The sequence below is a fragment of the Lissotriton vulgaris genome, chromosome 3_1 (assembly GCF_964263255.1).
Source record: "Lissotriton vulgaris chromosome 3_1, aLisVul1.2, whole genome shotgun sequence".
NCBI classification, from domain to species: domain Eukaryota; kingdom Metazoa; phylum Chordata; class Amphibia; order Caudata; family Salamandridae; genus Lissotriton; species Lissotriton vulgaris.
In genome coordinates, this window is record NC_141689.1 from 264,448,405 (window position 1) to 264,473,571 (window position 25,167).

Here is a 25,167-nt window from a genome sequence, read left to right on the forward strand (position 1 = left end):
GCCTAACATGTGCCCGTCTGTGTGCATGCACATTGGTTCCTGCATGGCACAGACTTTCGAATCCATGCAGTGCAGGAAGCTAGTGAGCCGGTCTCATTGTTGTGTCCTTTTAAAAGGCACCATCACCTTTTAAAGGGCACCGCAATGGGAACTGCCATGCCACTCGCCAACCAGACTACTGTAAAGTAGTAATCAGGCGGCGGGTGGCAGTGACCTTTGGCAGGGTGGGGGCACAGCGGTGCATACCTCTGCTGTAAGGTCATAATCTGGCCCTTTGAGGGGTGTTAAGAGGCTTAAGGAGAGTAGTAGTAGAGATTAGGTGAGGTTATAGAATGCCTTCATGTCCGTTTTCCTACAAAGAAACTCTCTTGCTTATTAAGTAAAATTAAGTGTTGCATATTACTGTTCACAAGCCTGAGGCATTAAGAGCCAATAGTGATTGCAGGTGTGTTCAGCTCCCTGTCCAGTCCTAGGAATAGCAGGAGCTCCAAAGTTGGATCACTGGCAGAATATTGGAAACAGAAACATTGCGTGGACCTAATATTGAGTCAAAAATATAGAGGAACAAAATATCGAGAAGCCTGGTGCAAATAGGTATGTGTAGATTTCTTATTTATAAACCCATATCTGTGTACATTGAAGATACGTATATATGAGTCAGTGGTCTGGAACTTTTTTACCTTTCCTGCTGGGCAAAAAAGATACATACTACAAAAGTCACATGCTTCATATGTCCTGTTGCGAGGCAGGGAAAAAAATATCCCTGCGGAATGGCAAGTATGTACAAACGTCTACGGACCATCCACCCACGCAATCAGGCACGCGAGGAGAGGAGACGTGCGGCACAAAATCCACCGCCAGCCATTGCTAGCACCTCCGGAGCGTCCACATGAACACCTCCAATGACATTCGTCCAGAATTTCAATTTCTGAAGCAGCACTAAGTGCAAAGCCATCATCTGTTACGGTAAACAATCCGTGAATGTTGTTTGCGCAGCACAGCGAAATCATAAATGTTATTTTGCCACAATTAGTTTCATTAAGTATTTTATAAAGCACAAATCCTATTGAAGACCGTAAAAAATAACACAAAATATATGAAGATGCAAACAGCTAGCTCAAAAGTTTTTATGGAAATGACTCATTAAGTTGACGGCAAACTCTTCCAGGCACTGGCTTTCAAGACGCAAAACACCAACCACCCATATAGGCTTTGAAAAAGCGAGGCATAGAAAAGAGAATGGCTGATGTCTGTTTTGCTCTGCTACACTATCACCCGGGATGGAATCCTGCCTCTTAGTAGGTGTGAGCAGGCACAGTGCGTCCATTGGGGTGTGGAGGTGTAGCCCCCCGTCCCCAGCTCCCTCTGCGTCTTTGAATTTAAGAAAACTGAATCAGTTTACTTAAGTTCAAAGATGCCAAGGGAGAACTGACAATCATGTCAGTCAACATGACGTCCGACCGCCCACCCCTTCAGAGACTGAACGGGGTGGGCGGTCTGGCGTCATGTTGACTGACATGATTGTCACCAGGGGCAGCAGGCAGCCCCACAAGTGTGCATGAGTGGAGACAGAGGGCTAATTATTAGCCCGTTCCCACTCATGCTCACTTGTGTTTTCACTTGTTTGCCCATGCCCATTAGAAGCCCCTCGGTCTCCTATGGGCGTGCGGTTGGCGAAGAGTAGCCGTGACATAAGGAAATCCTGGCGCTGCTGGCAGCACCAGGATTGGCTGAGAGAGGCTGCCAGTCCACTCCAGGGCCGTTCGTGAAGGTTCCAAGCCAGGGGAGCAGAGGTGGCGTGGACCGGTTTAAAGTAAGTTTTCAGTTTATTATTTAATTTCCCACTCCCCCCGCGCGACCTCCCGCTCCCCGCGATCCGCAACTGGTTTAGCATTAGTAACATAAAAAAACTTCGGAGACTCCAGACGCTACAGGGAGACCGAGTCCTATCAACTGTGAGATTAACCCCAGAATTCTGCTGCCCTAGCCAAAGTGGCATTGACCACTGAACCCCTGTGCCACTGCCCATAACTGTGGTGGTCCCTACTGGCCCGCCTGCGCACCACTACCCTGCATATTTCCTTCTTTGCCACAATGCCCGACAATCTGCTACATTCCAGTTGTGTCTTTGCACTCTTTCTCGTCACCAGTGCTGGGAGGTTGTTTTACGCACTGATGTGCGTTTTATTTTATTTTTATTTTTTTTCAAAGAATATGTTTGGGCTCCTCCTGAACTTTCCTTGAATATATTTTATCTTATGACACCTTGGTCTACAATAAGGTCCGGAATGCTGCACCTGTATTTTCCAAAGTGTTAGAGTATGGGTGTCCAGCATAGGTCCAGGAGGGAATGATCTAGGCTAGGCTTTTGTTACATCCACGTAATGATGGATACTCAGAGGGACACATTTACATAAACAGGGTTATCCTGGATGGCGGACATGAATACGGCCCTCTTGGTGCTTTAGAGGTGTGAAGTGCAGCACTGGTGGAACGTATTTCTACATCAGGTGCCTAGAAGTCTCCCCCAGATCTTCCGTCTCTTTGTCTTAAGACGGGCCATGCAGACCTTGCCCAGTGCCCTATCTGGAATATTTTTAAGCCACCTTCTTGTAGAGAAGGAGCAGCTGCAAGAAAATCATCACATTCCCAAATGCATTCCCAAATGTAAACCACATTTCTAACTCCCACCAAAAAGTAACAGATGCTGCATTTTCCCTACCCGTCCCTTGCTTTCCTCAAAGCTCCTCATAAAAACACAACGCTGCCCGAGGCTTCCTTGAGGCAGGCCTTGAAAGGACACCTTGAGGTTGGTGACACGTTGCTGAAGGAAAAACACAAAGTGGCGAGCCCCTGAGATATTTGCGTAGCTCCTTCAGACAGCCATTGTCTCTATGTGCCTCTCCGCGAGATGGCAGTAAGCAAAGAGTCACCACCAGGAAGTCTGCAGAGCCACACATTTACAGCCACGGGCATCTATTTTACTCTAGCACTTCCCTGCCGCCCTTTAATACAGCAGCTTTCCTGCAGCGACAATCGGAGGCTTGAGCTCGGCGTTTCTTCATGCTATGTCAGTATGAACGGCTTAAGGTTGTATTTTAACAGGCGTGAAAGAGTGTTGTTAAGCCTCTATGCCTATTGCCTATTTGCCTGGTTGTGTAACTATCGTGTGTAGGGAACCCTGTACCACTGAGAATGCAACCCCAGTAGCACCTGTATTCCCCTGATGACGGAGGGGCACATATGCCTTTCATTTGCAGCAACTTTCTGTCAGGCGCAGTGCGCACAGTACATATTGACCCTGGGGCTTGTTTCTGTCCCTAGGTGTCCCGCTGGTCTTTGAGGATGAGCTCTATTGGTACATTTTATATTTTATTTGGGATTGTGGAGTTACAGTCCACGTATGTTTAGGTACAGCCTGTGCCAGTTGCGGGGGCAGGGCCGGGGCCCTCCGGTGTCAGCTGACAGTGTCCTGCTGCCAGCAGAGAAGCAGAAGTGACCCACAAAGGTAAAGGTCTCGATAAGGACTGCAGCTCCTGGAAATACCTTGGGGCATTTTACCAACAAGTAGCAATATTTATCGCTAAATAGGCTTAGCGACGATTTTCTTATCGCTGCCTATCGCTGGATATGTTAGCGGAGAAAACATGCTATTAGCAACGTTTTTCTCCATTGTGCTAAAATATCCAGCGATAGCGGCGAAATGCGTGAATATCGCTGAGAATACAGCGATATTCACGCATTAGCGACAAAATGCTCTTAGCCATGTTATCCACCTCCCATTGGATAACATGGCTAAGAACTGGTCTGGGCAGGTGTTAGTATTTGGAGATATTCGTGCTTAGCGCAAATATTTCCAACGCTACGCCTGCCTTGCTAATAGGCGATGGCAACGTTAGCAACTGCTTTAAGTCGCTAACTGGTTGGGTACGCCCACTTTGCATGTCATTAGCGATAAACATCGCTGACATGCAAAGCGGGCCCCAAAACGCTCGCTATCGCCTAAAAGCTGTCGCTAACATCACTTAGCGACAGCTTGCTAATAGGGCGATAGAATTATCGCCACTTAGCGGCCGAAAATGGCTACTAAATCGGCGATAATTGCCTATCGCCCCCCTTGGTAATATGCCCCCTTGTTCGTTATGTACCGCATTCCCAGAACTCTTTGCCTGTGGTTTCAGCCGGTGCACCCATAGCAGCCTGGAGCAACAAATGCTCCTAGTCTGCGGTAAGAAGTGGTGTGAAGGGGGTTTAATGTTTTTTCCTCAGTACCAAGGAGTCATGCACATTTGGGGCCCGATGTAGGTAGGGCGTTACCGATCGGTAACGGCCGAAAATACCGATTTTTGGCCCTTACCGATCGGTAAACAGCCATCCAGATGTAGGGAACCCAAAACAGAAATAATCGGACAGTAAACCGAATCGGAATGAGTACCGAATGGGAAAGAATCCGATACGTACATACCGAAAATCGGATATGGAACGAATCGGAAAAACACCGAATCGGATGCAAATACCGATTCGGTCCATGTACCGAATCGTTAGTGACACCGAATCGGAAAATCACCGATTCGGTCCAATTCCCGATTCGTTAGTGACACCGAATCGGAAAATCACCGATTCGGTCCCATTACCGATTCGTTAGTGACACCGATTCGGAAAATCACCGATTCGGTCCCATTACCGAATCGTAAGTGACACCGAATCAGAAAATCACCGATTCGGTCCATGTACCGAATCGGTACAAATACCGAATCGGACATGAGCCGAATCGGAAAACATGCCGATTCGTATGAATCTCCGATCGGGAAATTCCCCGATTCCGACAGTTGGGGAGATGTAGGGAGGCACAGAAACACCGAAATCGGCTCGAAATCGGTAGAATTCACTCGGTATTTACCATGGATTGCAATCAGGTGGTAACCAACTCCAACCCATATAAACAGTCCCAAAATGCATTGCAACTTGCAGGATGGCAGCTTTCTATGTCATTGCGAGGCGGCTATGGCTACAGCAGGAAGGACAGAGGGAATGGCTAAGAAATGAACAGGTCTACAGACAGAGGATAACCCTGTTCATGCTCACTGAGGCTGAGATCCTACAGAGATACAGGCTGGACTCTGACACCATACTTGAGCTCATCAGGGACCTTAAGCCATACTTGGACCACCACACCCCAAGGGCACACGCCATCCCTGCGCACGTCCAGGTGCTATGCAGCCTACACCTGGTAGCGTCTGGCAGCTATCAAAGTGGAGTAGCAGCAGCAGGAGGGGTGAGCCAGAGCAGCCTGTCAAGGTTCTTCCACATATTCCTTGACGCCATGATAGACAGGATGGACCAATACATCTCTTTCCCTGCAACCCACGCAGAACTGCTACAAACTAAAGCTGACTTCTACCAGATGGCACAATTTCCCCAAATCATCGGTTGCATAGATGGCACACACATTCCGATTTGCCCACCAGCGGACACCGAATACATATACCGCAATCGGAAATCTACACACACCATCAACGTGCAGGTGATCTGCAATGCCAAGTGCACCATCACAGACCTGGTAGCAAAATTTCCGGGGAGTACCCATGACTCCTATATATTCCAACAGAGCGGCATATATGCACGGCTGATGGCAGGCGAATTTGGAGAAGGATACCTCCTAGGTGAGACACATCATCAGACCCCCATAACACATAGTAGGTAGGTGGAATACATGTATGCATGTGTCTAATGTGACCCCTTTCTCTTCCAGGCGACAGTGCATATGCCCTCCGCTCATTCATACTCACCTCCTACCTCAACCCCTCCACACCCAGCCAAAGGAGGTATAACCGGGCCCACATACGCACAAGGAATGTTGTTGAACGGACCTTTGGCATCTGGAAAAGTAGATTCAGATGCCTGCACAAGAGTGGAGGTGCAAGGCAGTATACCCCCATCACCTGCTGCAAGATCATAGCTGTATGTGCAATGTTACACAACCTTGCGGTCAAGAAGGGCACTGAGGTGGAGTTGTCTGACTACGAGGACTATGACGACGACGAAGCTGTGCCACTGACACAGCCAGCTGGGGTGTGTACGCCAAGTGATGGCAGATACAGACGTGAGGAGATCACTGAGAACTATTTCTGACTGAGTACAGATGCAAAGACAGCTAAATGTTGCTTTGAAAAAAATAAATTTTAATAGTGATGCACCACAGTTACCGCACTGATGTGCATCAAAAAATGGAGATTGTAAACTCAAATAAAGTCCAGGGTTCTGGTTTGCTCATCCCCCCTTGCCAGGCTATTTTTTGGCCCGCTTGCCAGACCCACTGGGGTGTCCCTCGGCCCCCTCCGAATGCCCAGCAGCATCAGCGGATCGCCTGGTGCTCCTCCGTGGCTCTGATGCAGCGCTGGCCGGGCTGCTGCGGCTGCTGCTGTCTCCAGCATCACCCAGGTCCAGGGCAGGATTGGAGGCGGCGTTTGATATTAACATGGCCTCCATGGCCGTGGTGATCCTGGCCATCCCCCTAGTCAGCTCAGCCGTATGCTGACTGAGCACAGATTCTTGATTAGAGCTGCGATGGCACAGTTGTGCGGTCGCCGCTGCAAGGCGGGCCATGGCCCGGTTGAGCACCCGGGCATCCCTCCTGCGCGCAACCTCATGCTCCTCCTGTCTGGCGGATGAGTGGGTGATGGCAGTGGTCAGCCTGCCTAACCCTGCTGCCACCTCCTTGTTGCTGTCCACAACAGCCTGGAAACCCTTCACCAACTCCCCCATCTGCATGTTGTGCTGCAGGAGCTGGCGTTGGCAGGCCATGGTGGATCTGGCCTGTTGGCGCTGGATTTTAACCATCTGTCCCTCCAGGCCCAGGAACACACTGCCCTCCCGTGCTGGTGCAGCAGTGGTGGTGGTGGCACGGCGTCGGGCACTGCTGCTTCCGGCCTGCAGAGTGGGCTGGGGTGCCACTGGTGGGGGTGTGGTGCTGGCCGGTCCCTGAGCCCCTGCTCCCAGGACTGGTTGGACAGGTGGCAAGGCCACGATTGTGGCAGGAGCTGGTGTAGGCGGAATGGTCTGCCTTGTAGGGGAGTTGTCTGGTGAGAATTGCAAGGGGGGTGAGCTGGGCAGTACTGGGGAGTGCACTGCTTGGAAGTCAATGACCAGGTCACCCTCCATTCCTAGCCCTGGGGTGTCTCCTTCCTCATCCTCCTCCTCCTCCTGGCCAGCCTGGCTGGTGCTCGGCCCTGCGACTGCAGTGTTGGACGTTGCAGCTCCCTCTGCTGTCACAGTAGTTCCGCCTGATGGGGCCCCTAGGTACAAAGAAGCATTTGTAAACTGAGTGCCGATGTATTACAGTCAGTACAATTATGGCATTCCACATGTCCTTGCATCTCCTTACACCGTGTCACCCTGTTTCCTGTCTTGTGATTCTGCACTGACATATTTGGCTAACTTCTGCTGACTACATGTACCATGATGCTTGTCTCTTGTATGTTGGTGACAGTACAGTGCTGGTGTTTGTCTATGCATTGTGTCTAATGGGGAGGTGTCTGGTAGGGTGTGTCATGATGCGCATGCTTCTTACCTGTAGCTGTGGCTCTCGCAGAGCTGTCCAGGGTCCCGATTCCTACGATGCTCTCCCTCTCGATGGTGCTGGAGACAATTTCCTCCAGATCGGTGAGGGGTGGCGCCGGGTTCTGGCCTCCTCCAGTGTGTCCAGCCTGCCTTTGAATGTCAGCCAGCTTCCTCTTCGTGAGGCTGCGGATGTCATAAAACCTTTTTTTCAGTTCCTCGATGGACCTGGGGGTGACACCCGCAGCATTCACCTTCTGGGCGATGTCGGCCCAGATTCTCCTCTTGGTGCTGTCTGGCACGTTGAGGGACAGCTTGCCAAACAGCTGGCGGTGCACCCTCACCACCTCCTCAACCAGCACCTGAAGTTCGGTGGTGGTGAACTTGGGCTTCCTCTTCTGGGAGGACTTCTGGCTTCCAGACTGATCTGCCATTTTCTCCTGTTCAGTTTGCAACCTCCTTCTCCAACTGCTGCTAACTGTGTGTGTTGGGCTCAGGCAGGCTTTCCAGATACTTCTAGAAACTTCTTAATTAGCTGCACCTGCCAGGGTTGCCACTCCCTGTTTGGGTGGGGGAGGGGGAGCCACCTCATTGGCTGAATCGCCTATTGCCGAATCGGCTTTTACCGATTCGGTAATATCCGAATCGGTGAAATCCGATTCGGTATTATCCGATTCGGTAAAAGCCGAATCGGTTCTTTCAATGCATTCCTATGGGCTTTTTCGCCATGGGTCTATGATTGCCGAATCGGATTTTACCGATTCGGCTTTTACCGAATCGGTATTCGCCGATTCGGGAATATCCGATTCGGTGGTAGACGAATCGGTGATTTCGGATTCGTTGTTGGCCGATTCGGTACTTTCCGATTCGGACCGAGCAGAATCGGAACGTACCGATTCTCATTACCGATGCCGACCGATTCGGTATTCATTCGGTATTTTTCTCCTACATCTCGTTTTCCGATTTCAGAATACCGATTCGGCCCGCCTCGGTATTTTGAAATCGGAAAATCGCGTTTACCTACATCGGGCCCTTGGTGCGGCTCACCAGTTCTTCAGCCGTTTGTTTGCACCGCTTCGGTCCTAAACCCCCTGCATTGATTCTGGCCTTTAACCCCTGGTCCTGGCCATGATGATCTCCCCGGAGCAGCAAAACCCCAATCAGCCCTGAGCGCGTGCAGCACACACCAGCCTTTGCCGGCACTTCCAGAGGTAAGCGCAAATAATGAAACAGCTTGAATGCGTTTACAAAGCTGCCTGCTGTTTGTTTATTACTTTATTTGTGAAAGTGAGGCAGATGTTCACGAGCTGCTTCAACTTAACTCAGGAAGGGGTGTTGCAGGCTTGGGCATTTGTTGGGGTTTTTCTGCACAATTTAGCTCCCACATGCCTATTGGTACTTTAAGTACATCTAAATTCTCTGTAGGTCATCCTTTCCGCATTTTCAGCCGACTTAAAGCTCATCCCTAACTTTTACGCCTCACCTCTTTCAAATGTCACCAACCACCACTGGGTGTGAGCATGTGTTAATCGATGCAAACCTAGGCTTTAGAGGAAGCTCTATGTAGACAGAAAGGTGATTAGCCAACTGAAAAATCAGCAGAAGAAAAGAAGTCCTTTATGATAAAAGCTAGAATGCCTAATGCACCGCAGTCAGATACTTTGAAATATGAAGTCAGTGCAGGGGGGACAAGTGGAGATTTGTGGGACCTCCTGCTCTGTTTATGCATCAGTCTAGCTGCAGAGTTCTGTATGAGTTGTGCCTATGAGTAAGGTAGCTTAGCAATTACTGTCAATGAATTGGGCATGTGCATTTTGTGCTATTTTTGTGATTTGTATGAATGCAAATCGCATGGAATTCGAAATTCTTTTTTTTACTACATTTATTTTTTTTCTAAAATCTTTTCTGTCTATTTTATTTCTCAGAGTTTTATATGGCACAAAGCATGACCCGAAGATATCAGAGCGTTTTACATGAGCACCGGTTGCCTTACATTTAGACACATTCATTTTGTTAGGCATGAGGAGGTTAAGTGAATTGCCCAGAATCACAGGATGTTGAGCGTCCCTGCCGAGACTCGAACCAGGTTCCCCAGCTTCGAGGTCAATCCTCTCCTCATCCTATTGGTTACATGCCTCCCTTTTTGACTTGCCTTTGTTCCAGATTGTCATTGGAAGTGTATAACACATTCTGTACATGCTCATGTGACATCGCTTGTTAGAACACCTGTACTGTGTAGCTTGTCCGGATCGAAGCCAAAAATATATATCTTTTTTTTTGGGTCGAAGCCACAAATCATTTTTTGTCAAGGTTGTCCCCAAACATAAAGTAGAATGGTAAATAATTGATCAATTTTTCATCAAATATATTCCACTTTCAATCACATCTCCTTTTATGCCCATTGGTGTGTGCATCCCTTTTTAAGCCTGGCGGAGAGGTTGCTGTTTCGAAGCATAGTTAACAGCACACAATCGAGTAGGGCCAGGCATGGTAGTGGCAAATCCAGCCACTGCTGCACCTGCGGCCCCACCGCCCGATTACAACTCGGGCAGCCGGACTGCACTAGGATCGCTGGCCCCGCCAGGGAACCACTTTTCACTGGTGTAGGAGCGGAAGTCAGAGACGCCAATATGCTTGGTGGGACCGCCACAGTCCCGCCAAGCATATTACGCAGGCCCGGACTGGCCGTTGCGGGCACCGGGCAATCACCCGGAGCACCGCAAGGGTGGGGGCCGGTTTCGGTTAAAGGGCCGTTTTTGCAGCATTGATGCAAAATCGGCCCTGTAACAAAAACGTCCGAAAACCGGCCTTGGCAAAGTGCTGGTTCGGACCCCACCGCCCCCCCCCCCCCTCCCCGGGGGTGTCTGGGGGGGGGGGCGAGCACTTTGCCAGGGCCGGGTTTGGTTCCCAGTCCGGCCCTGATATTACGAGTTTCCTCTTTGCCAGGCTTTTCATGGCGATTCTACCGCCATGAAAAGCCTGGTGGAGAGGAAGCCTCAGACATATGTGGATGGACAGAGGGGGCCTAACATGTGCCCGTCTGTGTGCATGCACATTGGTTCCTGCACGGCATGGACTTTGGAATCCATGCAGTGCTTGAACCTCGTGAGGCGGTCTCATTGTTGTGTCCTTTTAAAAGGCATAAAGTAGAATGGTAAATAATTGATACATTTTTCATCAAATATATTCTACTTTCAATCACATCATCTTTGTCTACCATCTTTCATTCCTTCGTTTTAAATGAAAATACCATCTTTATGCGATTGTAAATGATTTCACGTCCGACTGTTTGACGTTACAAAACTTATTTCGGATTCAGCGCAGCTTGAATGATGGTATCTTTCAGCTCCTGCTCACGGCAGGGGTGTGTGACCAAAATAAGCTGACTGGTCGCAGGGAGAAGAGAAAGAGGGTGTGAAATCATACCACATTCTTTAACACCTTTTTATTCTGCAGACAGGAAGAGCTGCTTTGAGAAGCAGCTGCGTCTGCTTTTAAGAGGTTATTAAATATAAAAAAAAGTTCTTAATGCAAACCATTATTCCGGTGATAATGATTACGCTTTCGCACATTCTTGAGAAAATGTTTGGTTACTACGATACGAAAATTCGTCTATCATTGAATGCGTGACATTCCAGCTTGGATTCACATATATTTTGAATGTATTTTGATGCATAAAAAGTGGTTTGTTTTATTATTTTTATTTCTGCAGCTAGCATGTCTTAATTAATAATGCTCAATGAAAGTATCAGCATAAAACTAAATTGTGTTATAAGCTAAGTCTGTTTTTACACCATTTCCACTGCAAACCTGTGGAAGACTTTTTAATTGGGTCTTTGCGGAATTGAAGCTTGAACATTAAGTTGTGCATTTTAATTTAATTAAATCTATCACTTGCCACAATTATTATTAAAAAGTAGAAACTACCGAAATGAAGAGTTGGAGGACTTCATATTAGGTGAAATGCAAAGTTCTGTGCATGGTTGTTAAGTAGAATTGTGTCGCTTAATGATCTGAGCAAGTTGAGAGACAAGGAGATAAAGAGATTATTGAAAAAAGTGACCAGATCAGGAATGTCCACCCAAGGTGCAGGAGGCCAGATGAGGCTAGCTATTTAGGATAACCCCTCACTGTTATCCATAGAATGTGCACTTGTACATGTGCATTTTTAGGCAACTAATACTTCTGCATTATTATTATATACATTCTGAAACTCAGGAACATGAATTGCAGCTTTTTGCAGAGAACCTCAAGAGTACTCCTGTAAATCTTTGACAGACATTAATTTATAGGAGTATCCTTCTTGTTATTATATATTCATGTGATTTTCTACATAATATTCTGCTTTACTAAGTCATGCCGACATTTGAATTTGCTTTCTTTGTACAAAGAAAATATTTTTCTCTGTGAAGAAGCCCTTCCCCCTACAGCTCACTTCCTTCATACACCCTTGAAAGGCTGCCACTCATGCCTTTGACATGCATAGTTGTACTTTTCTTTTTTCAAGGAACGTTAGTTGGTGCTAAAGGCATCTTGGTCAGAGATGTAGAACTTCCAGTTACATATTGCTTTTTTGCCTTCCTGTTGCACCTATATGCACAAACACCTTTGTAAAATAGGTTTCTTTTAACGCTGTATATTACCTGACAGGTTCAATAGATTCATTCATCTCTTTGCTTTTTTTTGCTATCCTTAGGAAGATGAACACTAAACTGCATACATTTACCTGTATCAATCCAAGAAATGTGATATGAAAACATGATTCCACCTTTCTGTGCGTGATTTGTCACTTTACGTACCAGGAGGTGCCATGATCTAACAATATTGTCCTTTTCTTACAGTGGAGCACCCTGACAAAATGGCTAATGACCAAGGTACGGCGGCCTCAATCTGTCAAGCTTTTCTAGGAATCAGTGCTGCGCGTTAGGCCTCATGTCAGTCGTCATTTTGCATTCTGCTTTTCATCTGGTCCTCTCACCTGATGAGGCAGAGACTGGTGTGGGGATTAATCTTGTTAATGATGTTCTGCTCAGTCGAAGCTGCACCCTGATGGCAAAAATGCAAATTATCATGAGATGAAATTGTTTTGTCTCTCTTTTTTTGAAGGACCAATTAAAATGTCAAGCTCTTCTGTGCGAAATACATTTTTAGGCCCTCTGTACTTCTGCATAATTCACATTAAGTGTGATTGCACCGGGAATGGTTCTCAAGCTGACTTTACGCCTTGTTTGCTGGTTATAAATGGAGTGGCAGAGAGCTACACCGAAAATTAAATAATCATTTACATCAACCTTCCAACAATATATTTAGTTCAAATCGGCCTTGGAGGGCTGAATCCATGCCAGATTTTTTGCATATCTCCATTTAGATAAAAGTAGTTATCTTAAACATCTGACATGGAAGGCTCTCTAGTACCCACTGTTGAGAACCCCTGGGTTAAAAAAACATTAGGTGCACCTTACTCAAAGATATGAGTTTGGAGGTTTTTAATTCACCTATAAAAATGTCAGTAATTCAATTTAGCAATCTACACTTATTTTAGTGCTCAGCCTAACACCAGCTCTCCAAGATATATGCAATAAGAAATTTGACAACTATGCTTAATTTGCATATTAAGATAGATACAAGTACTGAAATCCAGAGCTCTACTCCATCTGGATACAATATTTAATTCCCCTTTTAGGTGTACTGGAAACAGTTCACAAATGCATGCGAGGACAAATAGAAATGTAGCTGATGACATGCCTTTGATATGTGGCATGACCATGGCGTTCCATATCTGTGGCATTTACAGGGAAAGACAATGTTATTTTAGAAAGGATTGAACTCCAGCTTTGTTTGGAACAAACTTTACACATCAATACAGATTTACTTTCTACAGAAAAAATAACATTTCCTGAATAGAAGTAATTTACACTCCGTCAGTGATTCTCTAGCTGCTCCCTGTAAATCCACATCATTGACGTATTTTGTGTCTTCCGCAGGTCGTCATGGAGATGGTGTATATTGGCCTGTAGATAACAACCTAATTGGTAGGAACAGCATTGATGGTAAGTTATCCTTTGGTCTAAAAGCTGACTTTATCAGGTGCACATGTTTATGGAACGTATGTTTTTCTTTTTTTATTTGTTTCTTTTAAGGTGTTTTTTATATAGCTGTGCATGTAAGCTGCAAAAACGTTTCTTTCAAAGGAGTAAACTACATTGCTATCAGTGCACCAAGTTGCTTAGAGAAGCATATGACAACTGTGTATGTTTCAAGCTAGGAAATCCTAAAGCATGGTAGAGACAACAGATCCCTGTGGATAGACACCCCCTCCCCACCACCACCCAGACCCTCTCCACAATCCATTCCCCACCACCGGATGTCCCACCCTAAGGGTTTGGATTTCCATCAGTGCAGTGTGGAGCTGTTTTTTGCTGGTGCCCCACTCAAGTCACTGATCAACACTGCTGCATTCTATAGATGAATGGAAAGAGTCCTATGAACATCTTTACTTATTTTGGAGTAGACAAGGTGAAAATAACTAGAACTAATTTCTGAGTGTAATGAATGTAGGCGTCATTGTAGATTGCAAAACATTTATAGAGGTTTCTCTTCTAATTTTGGGAAAGTTAGTATTATTATCAGTCAATCATTCTAATTGGTGTAAGTAAGAGTTTGACTACAATTTTGTCTTACTGGATGTAGCAGTGCTTTGTTCAGGCTAGGAAAATTCTAATTTTTGTCATTACTGAGTTGAAGAAGGTGCATGAAGAGGTACTGCCTGGTTACTTACCAGTGTTCTCCCTTACTCTCAGTCACAACCCCTCCTACATAGAGGAGACACAACAAAGTATTTGTTTTCAATTGCTAGGTTATTGCAGACACTGTAAGGGTTGCAAACTCCTATTCGCCTCCTGAGGCAGGTGGGGCTTAGAATTTAGAGACGAGGACATTTTTTAACTGGATTTTTTTTATTTTTTTATGATTGGATAAAGAGTCTGTTCTGTGTGATGAGCTGACAGTTCAGGGTTGCTAGGATGTGACACGGAAAATTGGACTCTGAGCAAAAATGAGAAACGGCCCATTACTGAAAAATAAATATGTCTTCAATTGATGAACGATCAAGACAAGTGAAAGACTCAACCTAACACTAAAGTGGCTTTTACAAAAATGTTTGGAGATCATTGCAATCTGGGATAAAAGAAGCCAGTTTGCTTTAATTTTTCCAGTCTTTAGTTCTGTAATGTAGGATTGAAGAATGCACGCTTTCAACACTTTTAAAATGCAATTGATAAATATAAACACAAGCAAACTCTACAAATGCAGCAAAAACCCTCACCACCCAGACCCTCTCCACAATCCATTCTCCACCACCGGATGTTCCACCCTAAGGGTTTGGATTCCCATTAGTGCAGTGTGGAGCTGTTGTTTGCTGGTGCCCCACTCAAGTCACTAATCAACACTACTGCATGCTCTAGATGAATGGAAAGAGTCATATGAGCATCTTTACTTCTTTTGGAGTAGTCAAGGTGAAAAAAACTAGGAGAACTAATTTTTGAGTGCAATGAATGTATGTGTCATTATAGATTGTACAAATATATGGAGGTTTCTCTTTTGGGAAAGTTAGTATTATTATCAGTCAATAATTCTAATAGGTATAAGTAAGAGTTTGCCTACAATTGTGTCTTACTGGATGTACCAGTGCTTTGTTCAGGCTAGGAAAATTCAAATTTTTGTCATTACTGAGTTGAAGAAGGTGCATTAGGAGGTCAAGTCAAGTCAAGTCAGAGAATTTATATAGCGCACTACATACCCAGAGGGTTTCAAGGCGCTTAGAAAGGGGAGGAGGATTACTTGTCAAATATCCACGTTTTAAGTTGCTTTCTGAATGCTAGGTGGTTCTGGGTAAGGCGAAGGTAAGCGGGGAGAGAGTTCCATGTTTTAGCAGCCAGGTATGAAAAGGATCTGCCTCCCATGGTGGTCTTGTTGATGTGAGGTACCGTGGCGAGGGCTTGGCTGGAAGAACGTAGTTGGCGGGAGGGGGTGTAGAAGGACAGTCGTGAGTTGAGGCATTCTGGTCCGATGTCGTAGAGTGATTTGTGTGCGTGGGTTAGCAGTCGGAAAGTGATCCTCTTCTCGACGGGTAGCCAATGGAGGTCTTTAAGGTGACCAGAGATGTGTTCGTTGCGTGGGATGTCTAATATGATCCTGGCTGAGGCGTTTTGGATTCGTTGGAGTTTCTTCTGGAGTTTAGCGGTAGTGCCTGCGTAGAGGGTGTTTCCGTAGTCCAGTCGGCTCGTGACCAGAGCATGGGTGACTGTTTTCCTTGTTTCGGTTGGGATCCAGCGAAATGTTTTTCTGAGCATGCGAAGAATGTTGAAGCAGGAAGAGGATACGGCGCTGACTTGTCTGTTCATTGAGAGTGAAGAATCCAGGATGACGCCTAGGTTCCATGCGTGGTCTGTCGGGATGGGTGCTTTTCCGAGGGCTTCCGGCCACCAGGAGTCGTCCCATGCAGAGGGGGATGTACCTAAGATGAGGACTTCTGTTTTGTCTGAGTTCAGTTTCAGACGGCTTTGTTTCATCCATTCGGCAACTTCTTTCATTCCTTCGTGTAGGTTAGTTTTGGCGGTGTTGGGGTCTTTGGTGAGTGATAGGATCAGTTGGGTGTCATCCGCGTAGGAGATGATGTTGAGTTTGTGTTGGCGTGCGATGGCCGCGAGGGGGCTCATGTATACGTTGAAGAGGGTGGGACTGAGTGAGGATCCTTGTGGTACGCCACAGATGACTTCAGTGGCCTCGGACTTGAATGGTGGAAGGCGGACTCTCTGTGTTCTTCCGGTGAGGAAGGAGGTGATCCATTCAAGTGCTTTTCCTTGTATTCCGATGTTTCTGAGGCGCTGTAGAAGGGTGCTGTGGCAGACTGTGTCGAATGCTACAGAGAGGTCGAGGAGGATGAGGGCGACTGTGTCTCCATTGTCCAGTAGAGTTCGAATGTCGTCTGTTGCTGCGATGAGGGCGGTCTCAGTGCTGTGTTTTGCTCGGAAGCCGGATTGTGAGGAGTCGAGGGATTTGTTGGCTTCGAGGAAGGCGGCGAGCTGGTTGTTGACGGCTTTCTCGATGACTTTGGCCGGAAATGGAAGGAGCGAGATGGGGCGGTAATTTTTGAGTTCGGTGGGGTCCGCTGTGGGTTTTTTCAGAAGGGCGGTGAGTTCAGCGTGTTTCCAGTCTTCTGGGAAGGTGGCGGAGTTGAAGGAGCAGTTGATGACGTCTCGGAGGTGCGGTGCTATGACGGAGTCTGCTTTGTTGAAGATGTGGTGAGGACATGGGTCTGTGGGGGATCCTGAGTGGATGGAATTCATCAGGCGGATTGTGTCCTCAATGGAGATTGGGTTCCAGTCGTTCAGGGTGTTCACGGGGGGAGGATGTTCAGCAAATGGTAGGGTGGGTTGGTTTACGGGTTGGTTGTCGAAGCTGTTGTGGATGTCTGCAATCTTGTTGTGGAAGAATGAGGCTAGGGAGTCGCAGAGGGCTTGAGAGGGGGTGATGTCGTTGGAGTTGGCCGAGGGATTGGAAAATTCCTTGACGATGTTGAAAAGTTCCTTGCTGTTGTGGGCGTTGTTGTCAAGTCGATCCTTGAATGCTGTTTTCTTGGCCTTTCGGATTAGTTGGTGGTGAGTGCGGGTGGCGTTTTTGAAGGCGTCCTTGGTGCTAGTGGTTGGGTCTTTTTTCCAGGCCTTTTCAAGGGAGCGGCAGAGTTTCTTGGACTTCTTAAGATCATCGTTGAACCATGAGGCTTTTTTGCTGCCAGGTTTGCTTTGACGTTTTTTCAGTGGTGCTAAGGTGTCGGCGGTGTTGGATAACCATAGGGTGAGGTTGGCGGCGGCTTCGTTTGCGTTAGAGGAGTGGGCTGGGTCGTTTAGAAGGAGCGAGGCGGAGACCTGGCCCGTGGTGATTTTGTTCCAGTTTCTTTGCAGAGTTGGTAGGAGGTGGTTGGTGGGTTTTGGCTTGTTGTAGGTGAAGTGAACGCAGCTGTGGTCAGTCCAGAGGAGGTCCGTAGTGTGGCTGAAGGAGACATGATTGCTGGAGGTGAAGATGGGGTCGAGTGTGTGACCTGCAATGTGGGTGGGGGAGGTGACTAGTTGATTAAGTCCGAGGTTGGCGAGGTTGTCTAAGAGGGTGGCGGTGTTGCGGTCGTTGATCTTTTCGAGGTGAAAGTTGAGGTCTCCCAGAAGGATGTAGTCTTTGGAGGGGAGCGCGTGTGGGGTGATGAAGTCCGTGATGTCTTCACTGAATTTAGCGCGGGGTCCTGGTGTTCTGTAGAGGAGGGTGCCTCTGAGTGTTGGTTTGGGGCGATGTGGATCTGGAAGTGAAGGTGTTCGGAGTTAGCGAGGTTGGCGTCAGAGCTGGTTGAGATGCAGATTGATTTCTTATGGACGATAGCGATTCCTCCTCCTGTGTGGTCGGTGCGGTCCTTGCGTGTGATCTTATAGTCTTCAGGGATGGCAATGGTGATATCTGGGGCGGAGGAAGCGTCCATCCAAGTTTCTGTTAGGAAGGCGACGTCTGGAGAGATGGTGTCTAGTAGATTCCATAGGTCAATGGCGTGTCTGTGGACCGATCGGGTGTTGAGAAGGATGCACTGTAGGTGGTTGGGGTCGAGAGTCTGTGGTGTGATCGTAGCGGCGATGTTGTCGGTGCCGCTGAACTTGCAGGAGTAGCAGGAGAAAGGTCCATGGGTGTGTCCAGGAGCGGCTTGGACGCAGTTGGGGGCGCGACCGGGGTCAAGGGCTAGGAGGGTGGCGGCATCGTAGGTAATGCGGGAGGGCTGGGGAGCGCGAGAGGCAAGGGGTCTGGCGCTGGGCGCGGTCCAGGCGCGGACGGGCGTAGACGGGCTTACCTTTGGCGCACCTTCGGCGCGGATTGGGCGCGGTCGCTGCGCGTAAACGCTGCGCGCGGGAAGAACTGTCATATATGGATAGTGGAGGGGGAGGGGCGAGGGCGTCTCAGCTGGGAGGCGGGGCGGGCACACGAGGACGACGAGAACAACAAACAAAATGGAGGCGGAGGGGGGAAGCACAGCGGAGCACTACAGGTAAACGCGCTGATAACGCTAGGGAAGCGGACACAGATACACACAGCGCAAATGAGGCAAAGCGCTAAAATGGCACAAAGCAGGCGAAATGAAAGAAAATGGCAAAATTTCGAGCACATACACAGAGCGCCAATGCAGTTCACAATTCAGGCAGATAAACAGTGCGCAGATGAGGCTAAGCGCTACTTCAGCAGGCGAAATGAAAACAAATGGCTAATACAGGCAAACGAAGCAATGCACAGAGCGCCAATGCAGTTCACAATTCAGGCAGATAAACAGTGCGCAGATGAGGCTAAGCGCTACTTCAGCAGGCGAAATGAAAACAAATGGCTAATACAGGCAAACGAAGCAATGCACAGAGCGCCAATGCAGTTCACAATTCAGGCAGATAAACAGTGCGCAGATGAGGCTAAGCGCTACTTCAGCAGGCGAAATGAAAACAAATGGCTAATGCAGGCAAACGAAGCAATGCAGCGCTGAGATACCAGATGTCTGGAGGGACACTGGGAGCAACCCCTCAGCCCGTGAGAGAGGAGCGAGTCACGGCGCTTGCAGGGGGAGAAGATCTATTTGAGGATAGTGGGAGGGCGTCTCAGCTGGGAGGCGGGGCGGGCACACGAGGACGACGAGAACAACAAACAAAATGGAGGCGGAGGGGGGAAGCACAGCGGAGCACTACAGGTAAACGCGCTGATAACGCTAGGGAAGCGGACACAGATACACAGAGCGCAAATGAGGCAAAGCGCTAAAATGGCACAAAGCAGGCGAAATGAAAGAAAATGGCAAAATTCGAGCACATACACAGAGCGCCAATGCAGTTCACAATTCAGGCAGATAAACAGTGCGCAGATGAGGCTAAGCGCTACTTCAGCAGGCGAAATGAAAACAAATGGCTAATACAGGCAAACGAAGCAATGCACAGAGCGCCAATGCAGTTCACAATTCAGGCAGATAAACAGTGCGCAGATGAGGCTAAGCGCTACTTCAGCAGGCGAAATGAAAACAAATGGCTAATGCAGGCAAACGAAGCAATGCAGCGCTGAGATACCAGATGTCTGGAGGGACACTGGGAGCGACCACTCAGCCCGTGAGAGAGGAGCGAGTCACGGCGCTTGCAGGGGGAGAAGATCTATTTGAGGATAGTGGGAGGGCGTCTCAGCTGGGAGGCGGGGCGGGCACACGAGGACGACGAGAACAACAAACAAAATGGAGGCGGAGGGGGGAAGCACAGCGGAGCGCTACAGGTAAACGTGCTGATAACGCTAGGGAAGCGGACACAGATACACAGAGCGCAAATGAGGCAAAGCGCTAAAATGGCACAAAGCAGGCGAAATGAAAGAAAATGGCAAAATACGAGCACATACACAGAGCGCCAATGCAGTTCACAATTCAGGCAGATAAACAGTGCGCAGATGAGGCTAAGCGCTACTTCAGCAGGCGAAATGAAAACAAATGGCTAATACAGGCAAACGAAGCAATGCACAGAGCGCCAATGCAGTTCACAATTCAGGCAGATAAACAGTGCGCAGATGAGGCTAAGCGCTACTTCAGCAGGCGAAATGAAAACAAATGGCTAATACAGGCAAACGAAGCAATGCACAGATTGCCAATGCAGTTCACAATTCAGGCAGATAAACAGTGCGCAGATGAGGCTAAGGTACTGGCTTGGTTACTTACCTGTGCTCTCCCTCACTCTCAGTCACAACCCCTCCTACATAGAGGAGAAACAACAAAGTATTTGTTCTTAATTGCTAGGTTATTGCAGACACTGTAAGGGTTGCAAACTCCTATTCGCCTCCTGAGGCAGGTGGGACTCGAATTTAGAGACGAGGACATTTTTTAACAGGATTTTTTAATATTTTTAGTTCAGGGTTGCTAGGGATGTTACACGGAAAATTGGACTCTAAGCAAAAATGAGAAACAGCCCATTACTGAAAAAGACATATGTCTTCATTTGATGAACGATCAAGACAAGTGAAAGACTCAACCTAACATTAAAGTGGCTTTTACAAAAATGCTTGGGGATCAATGCAATCTGGGATAAAAAAAAAGCCAGTTTCCAGTCTTTAGTTATGTAATGTAGAATGGAAGATTGCACGCTTTCAACACTTTTAAAATGCAATTGATAAAAATAAAACACAAAGAAACTCTACAAATGCAGCAAAAAGCTTGACTGGGAAGACTTTAGTAGCCTGGCTGGATGCTCCTCTTCTGCACACTGTGATCATGAGCTCTGGTGGTGTTTGTTTATATCTTAAATGGGAGGTAGCTGCGCCAGCACAGATGGTGAAGTAGCTCTGAACTAGCAGGGGGCAGGTCTTAAATCAGCAGGAAGCAGGCCTCAGACCTTTAATGTAGCCCAAAGGAGATACAGTAAGTCCACCCAATCCCTCCTACAGTAGCCACAAACACTGCGTGTGAATCAGGGGGGTCGCTGCGTGATGAGGATCTGTCGCAAGCCACAATAACCAAGATGTATATACCAGCATGAGTTTTCAAAAGTGCAGCACAACTTTCAATAATACATACGCAATAATTAAATTCATTAATCAAAGTGTAGCCACACAAAAGCTCAGCCCTATATGCAAGCCCGTGGAGCTGGGATTTCGCCACTTAATTAATCCTTGCATCTCTAGCTACAAGCGGAAGCAACCCCACGTGCAATCCATGGAGTTGCTGCTTTTCAATTTGTTCATGTCTCCTGGTGGGGAACAAGACACTAATTAAGCCTCACCAGATAGTGAAAACACAGGGGAAAGCCTTGTAGATTACAATAGATTAATTGCTTCTGATCATTACCAACTGGGTTTCACAGGAGATAAGCCATGAACATCTTTTCGTTCGCTCTGCCTGTTGGCAAATTCCCTGCTTTCATCTTCTGGAGGAAACACGAGTCAGGCACCCAAGGTATAGTAGAAAGCCCTGCAGGAAAAACACTAATTTTACAGGACACAGAGCATATGATTAGCGCTGACTCATTACTTCCTGCAGCGAGTGGGAGAACATTGCTGTAATGTACAGCTCAGTTGAAATAGGCTGCTGTGTAATTCCTCTAAGGAAGAGCAATTATTTCAATTTAGTGTTGTTGGTACTGCTGTCTCGCTGCCTATTTCCTCACGACAGCATGTTATGTAACAGCCTGCTGAATTTTGTAAGTGGTACTTGATAAACAGCAGCATGTATTCACGTATGTCTATTCATATAGTACAAACATAGTTATGTATATGCTTTGCTAATCAAATGATAAGGACCTGGCAGGTCAAAATTGAGTTGAAAAACATACGAAAAATAGGCAGAGTAGTACCACTTAATTTCATGTCCCTGCTCTCTTCCGCCTTTGTTGGCATTTAGTTATTTCTTTAATCTACACAATACACATGTATTCAAGGTATTTAATGCTGACTTGGTTGTAATGCGTATTGGAGAAATAAATAAAGCATTTTGTACAAGATGGTGAAGAGTTAGAGTCCATGCTGATGGCAGAATCTGTCCTATACATTGCCAATAACATAACCTATAAGGAAATTGACATTTATCAAGTACTACAGGTGTAATGGTCAGCTACATTAGTAGGAAGGATGAGAGAGAGGTTGAAATAACAACACTATAAAATTCCCAAACTAAGTTAAGAAAAATCTAATGAGCAACAAGATAGCAAAGTCATAAACACTGGACAAGGGGAACTGAGGATGTGAAATAAGGTTTTAAAGCAAAAAGTGCCTACAGTAAGTAAAGCACCATTAAAAAACAACAGTTTACAGTGGACCAGGACCTCGGTGCGATTTCAAGCTGCATGCAATGGAGCAGAGGTCGGAAACATGAAGCTAGATGTCCTCTCAAAGATTTTACTTTCATACTTAGTCTCTGAAATGGAAGTCGAAACCTTTCAACATGCAAGGTCTATGGGTGAGGCTGGCAAGAGTCCCTCTCTGGGTCCGGCGATGAAAGCACTGAACTGTATTTTGTACAAGTATACTTCGCTTGGTGGATCAAATAGATGTGCTGCATTGCCCAGATTCAAGATTTGACCTTTTTTGGTCCTCAAAATCCCCCAGTAGGGCAAGAATGGAAGCAGCAGCCTGGCAAAGCTCCACAAGGCCATATATCTTTACTGCAAGGTCCAGGTGAACCTATTTTCATTAAGGCGAAAAGTAAGGGTGGGTGGAATTGGTGCAGTTTAATTCAGCTGAATCTGGCAGCATGAAATTGAAATTCTGTTAGATTCCATGAAAGGGTAGCGTGGGCAATATTTTCGTATGCACTTTTGCGTCCAAAAATGGGAGGGATGGTGCATTTTGCGCTATGAAAAAAGTACAGCCAACTACCCCTCGGTGCACTCGAACGCTCTGCAGTGTTTAAACGTTTTAATCACTGCAGAGTATGTAGGGGCACACCTTGGCTGGTATGCAGTGGTTTCTAAAATTTTGAAATCACTGCAATTCAGTTGGCACCCTTACATACTCTGCAGTGATCAACTTTGAATCACTGCAAAGTATGTAAGGGCGCCAAGTGGTATGCAGTGGTTTCTTATTTTATTATTTATTTATTTATTTATTTAACTTATATAGCGCAACAGCTACCCAACAAAGGGTTTCCCGGCGCTAGTGATTCAGTAGTAGATTGCAGGAAGGCATTTTCAGATGTTGAATAGCCATGTTTTTAAGGTTTCTAAACTTTAGAAACCACTGGATATCACTTAGCGCCCCCCCATACATACTCTGAAGTGCAAGTGATTAACATTTAATGACTGCGGAGTACGCCAGGTCTCCGGTGAGTAGTATATGCAATGTTTAGATACCACTGTATATAGCCCTTGCATACGCTGCAGTAATTAAAAGTTAATCACTGCATAGTATTCAAGGGCACCAAGTGGTATTCAGTGGTTTCTAAACTTTAGAAACCACTTCGTAATTTAATTCCACTGGCAGAGTGGCTGAATTTTTAATTAAGCAGCATTTCTGCATTACAAGAGTACCAAAAATCCTGTGATTCTTCCGGCAGAATTGAGAGGGATGAACTTGGTTTTCCTGCCTGGCTTGGGTGCTCTCTGGACAAACTGTAAAACCTTGTCTAAAGGTCTAGTCCACAGATTCCAAATACCAGCAAAAATACAGTCCAATGACAAATCTGGGGTGCCCATGCAGAATCAATTAATTTACTACACTCAGTAATGAGAGTTAGCAGGCCTATTGGAATTTCAAATTTTCGTTTTTTCACACAGGTGTCTGCTATAGAAAGTAGCCAAAATCTCAGTGTGATAGAACGGGGCAACCTTCACACACAAGCATAGTCGCACTGATTCAAAAATGTTATGCTACAAAACTTTTAATGCCCATTATTTCCCCACCCTCTGACTTACCAGGACTCTGATAAAGGTATTTCTAGCATTAGGAAACTTATGTAGCGTTAACCGTGTTGTGGTATTTTCATGGCTAGATTTCATTTTAAATGTAAAAAATTGGGTTATTGTTTGAGGGGAATGGAAGCTCCACTCATAAAAAAAACACCCCTTGTGAGGGTGAACTACAAAAGTTACTAACTAGACCTGTGCTTAACCCTCTGGTAGCATTGCGGAAAAGCATGCAAGCTTAAGTTAGAGTTAGTATTTATACAGCACACAAACAGAAATAAAGTGAAAATGCAACACAAGAAAAATCCCAAACCAATATAGATAAATTGAGTACATTTTAATACTAAATATTATGAGAACAACAAAAATCCAATCCGTAGAAATGGAAGTATTCAATTTTAAAGTGCAAATGACCACTTGTGGTCATATGTTGGCACTAGGCCAGGAAAAATCACAAGTTCAGGCTGACTGGGGTTACCACGGGTCGGGTATTGGGACTAGGTTAGTACCTCTGAAGAGTTGCCTTCTTAATTCTGGCGTTGGCTTGGCATCTGAGCTAGATTCAAGGAGGCCTTTTGCACAAAGAACAGGCTGAGCTCTGTGGATGGGTTTACTTTAACGCAAAGACTTAGTCATTGCTAGAGCTTCACGGTAGCAATCTTCGCGGGTTGTCACTCGCCGCTGTAGAGCAATGTGCAGGTCTCACGTTCCTGTTGGACATGGACTGTCACTGTCTGTGCGAAAAGAAAGCCTGACCGGAGATGCGTGTTGGCGGTTGTCATGGAGGACACAGTTCACATTCACAAGGGCCCCAAACGTCAGGATTTCCACCTTTTTTTCTTGGAGATACTTTCACTCATACCAGCTAACGGTTCAGGACTTCGGGGACACCTCTGGGGGATCAGGATTCATCCAGCAGAGGCCAACAGCAGAGCTCAGACATGTCAAGGTGTAGGTCCAAGCAGGTCAAGCTGCAGCAGGGCGATTGGGCAGTTTCATGGGGGCCTTTGAAGCTAGCTGTGTCTCTTGGAGTCACTCTGGGTAGCCTGGGATTTAGACAAGCAGGATGAAATGGCAATTTAAAATTGTACTGCAGGCTGCAATGGCAGTCCTGAGACATTTTTAAAGTACTACTTTAGGAGTGGCACAACAAGCACAGCAGGACACTAGTAGCATTTAA

At 46.6% G+C, this 25,167-nt stretch overlaps 1 protein-coding gene across 1 annotated transcript in view; it reads left to right on the forward strand.

The window, feature by feature from the left end:
* Positions 1 to 25,167, forward strand: part of DCC (DCC netrin 1 receptor) — a 1,223,862-nt gene that overhangs the window by 1,133,204 nt on the left and 65,491 nt on the right. The window contains exons 21-22 of the mRNA XM_086960395.1: positions 12,399 to 12,431; positions 13,542 to 13,607. Coding sequence (XP_086816521.1) covers positions 12,399 to 12,431; positions 13,542 to 13,607 — 99 coding nt within the window. The remainder of the gene's footprint in view (positions 1 to 12,398; positions 12,432 to 13,541; positions 13,608 to 25,167) is intronic.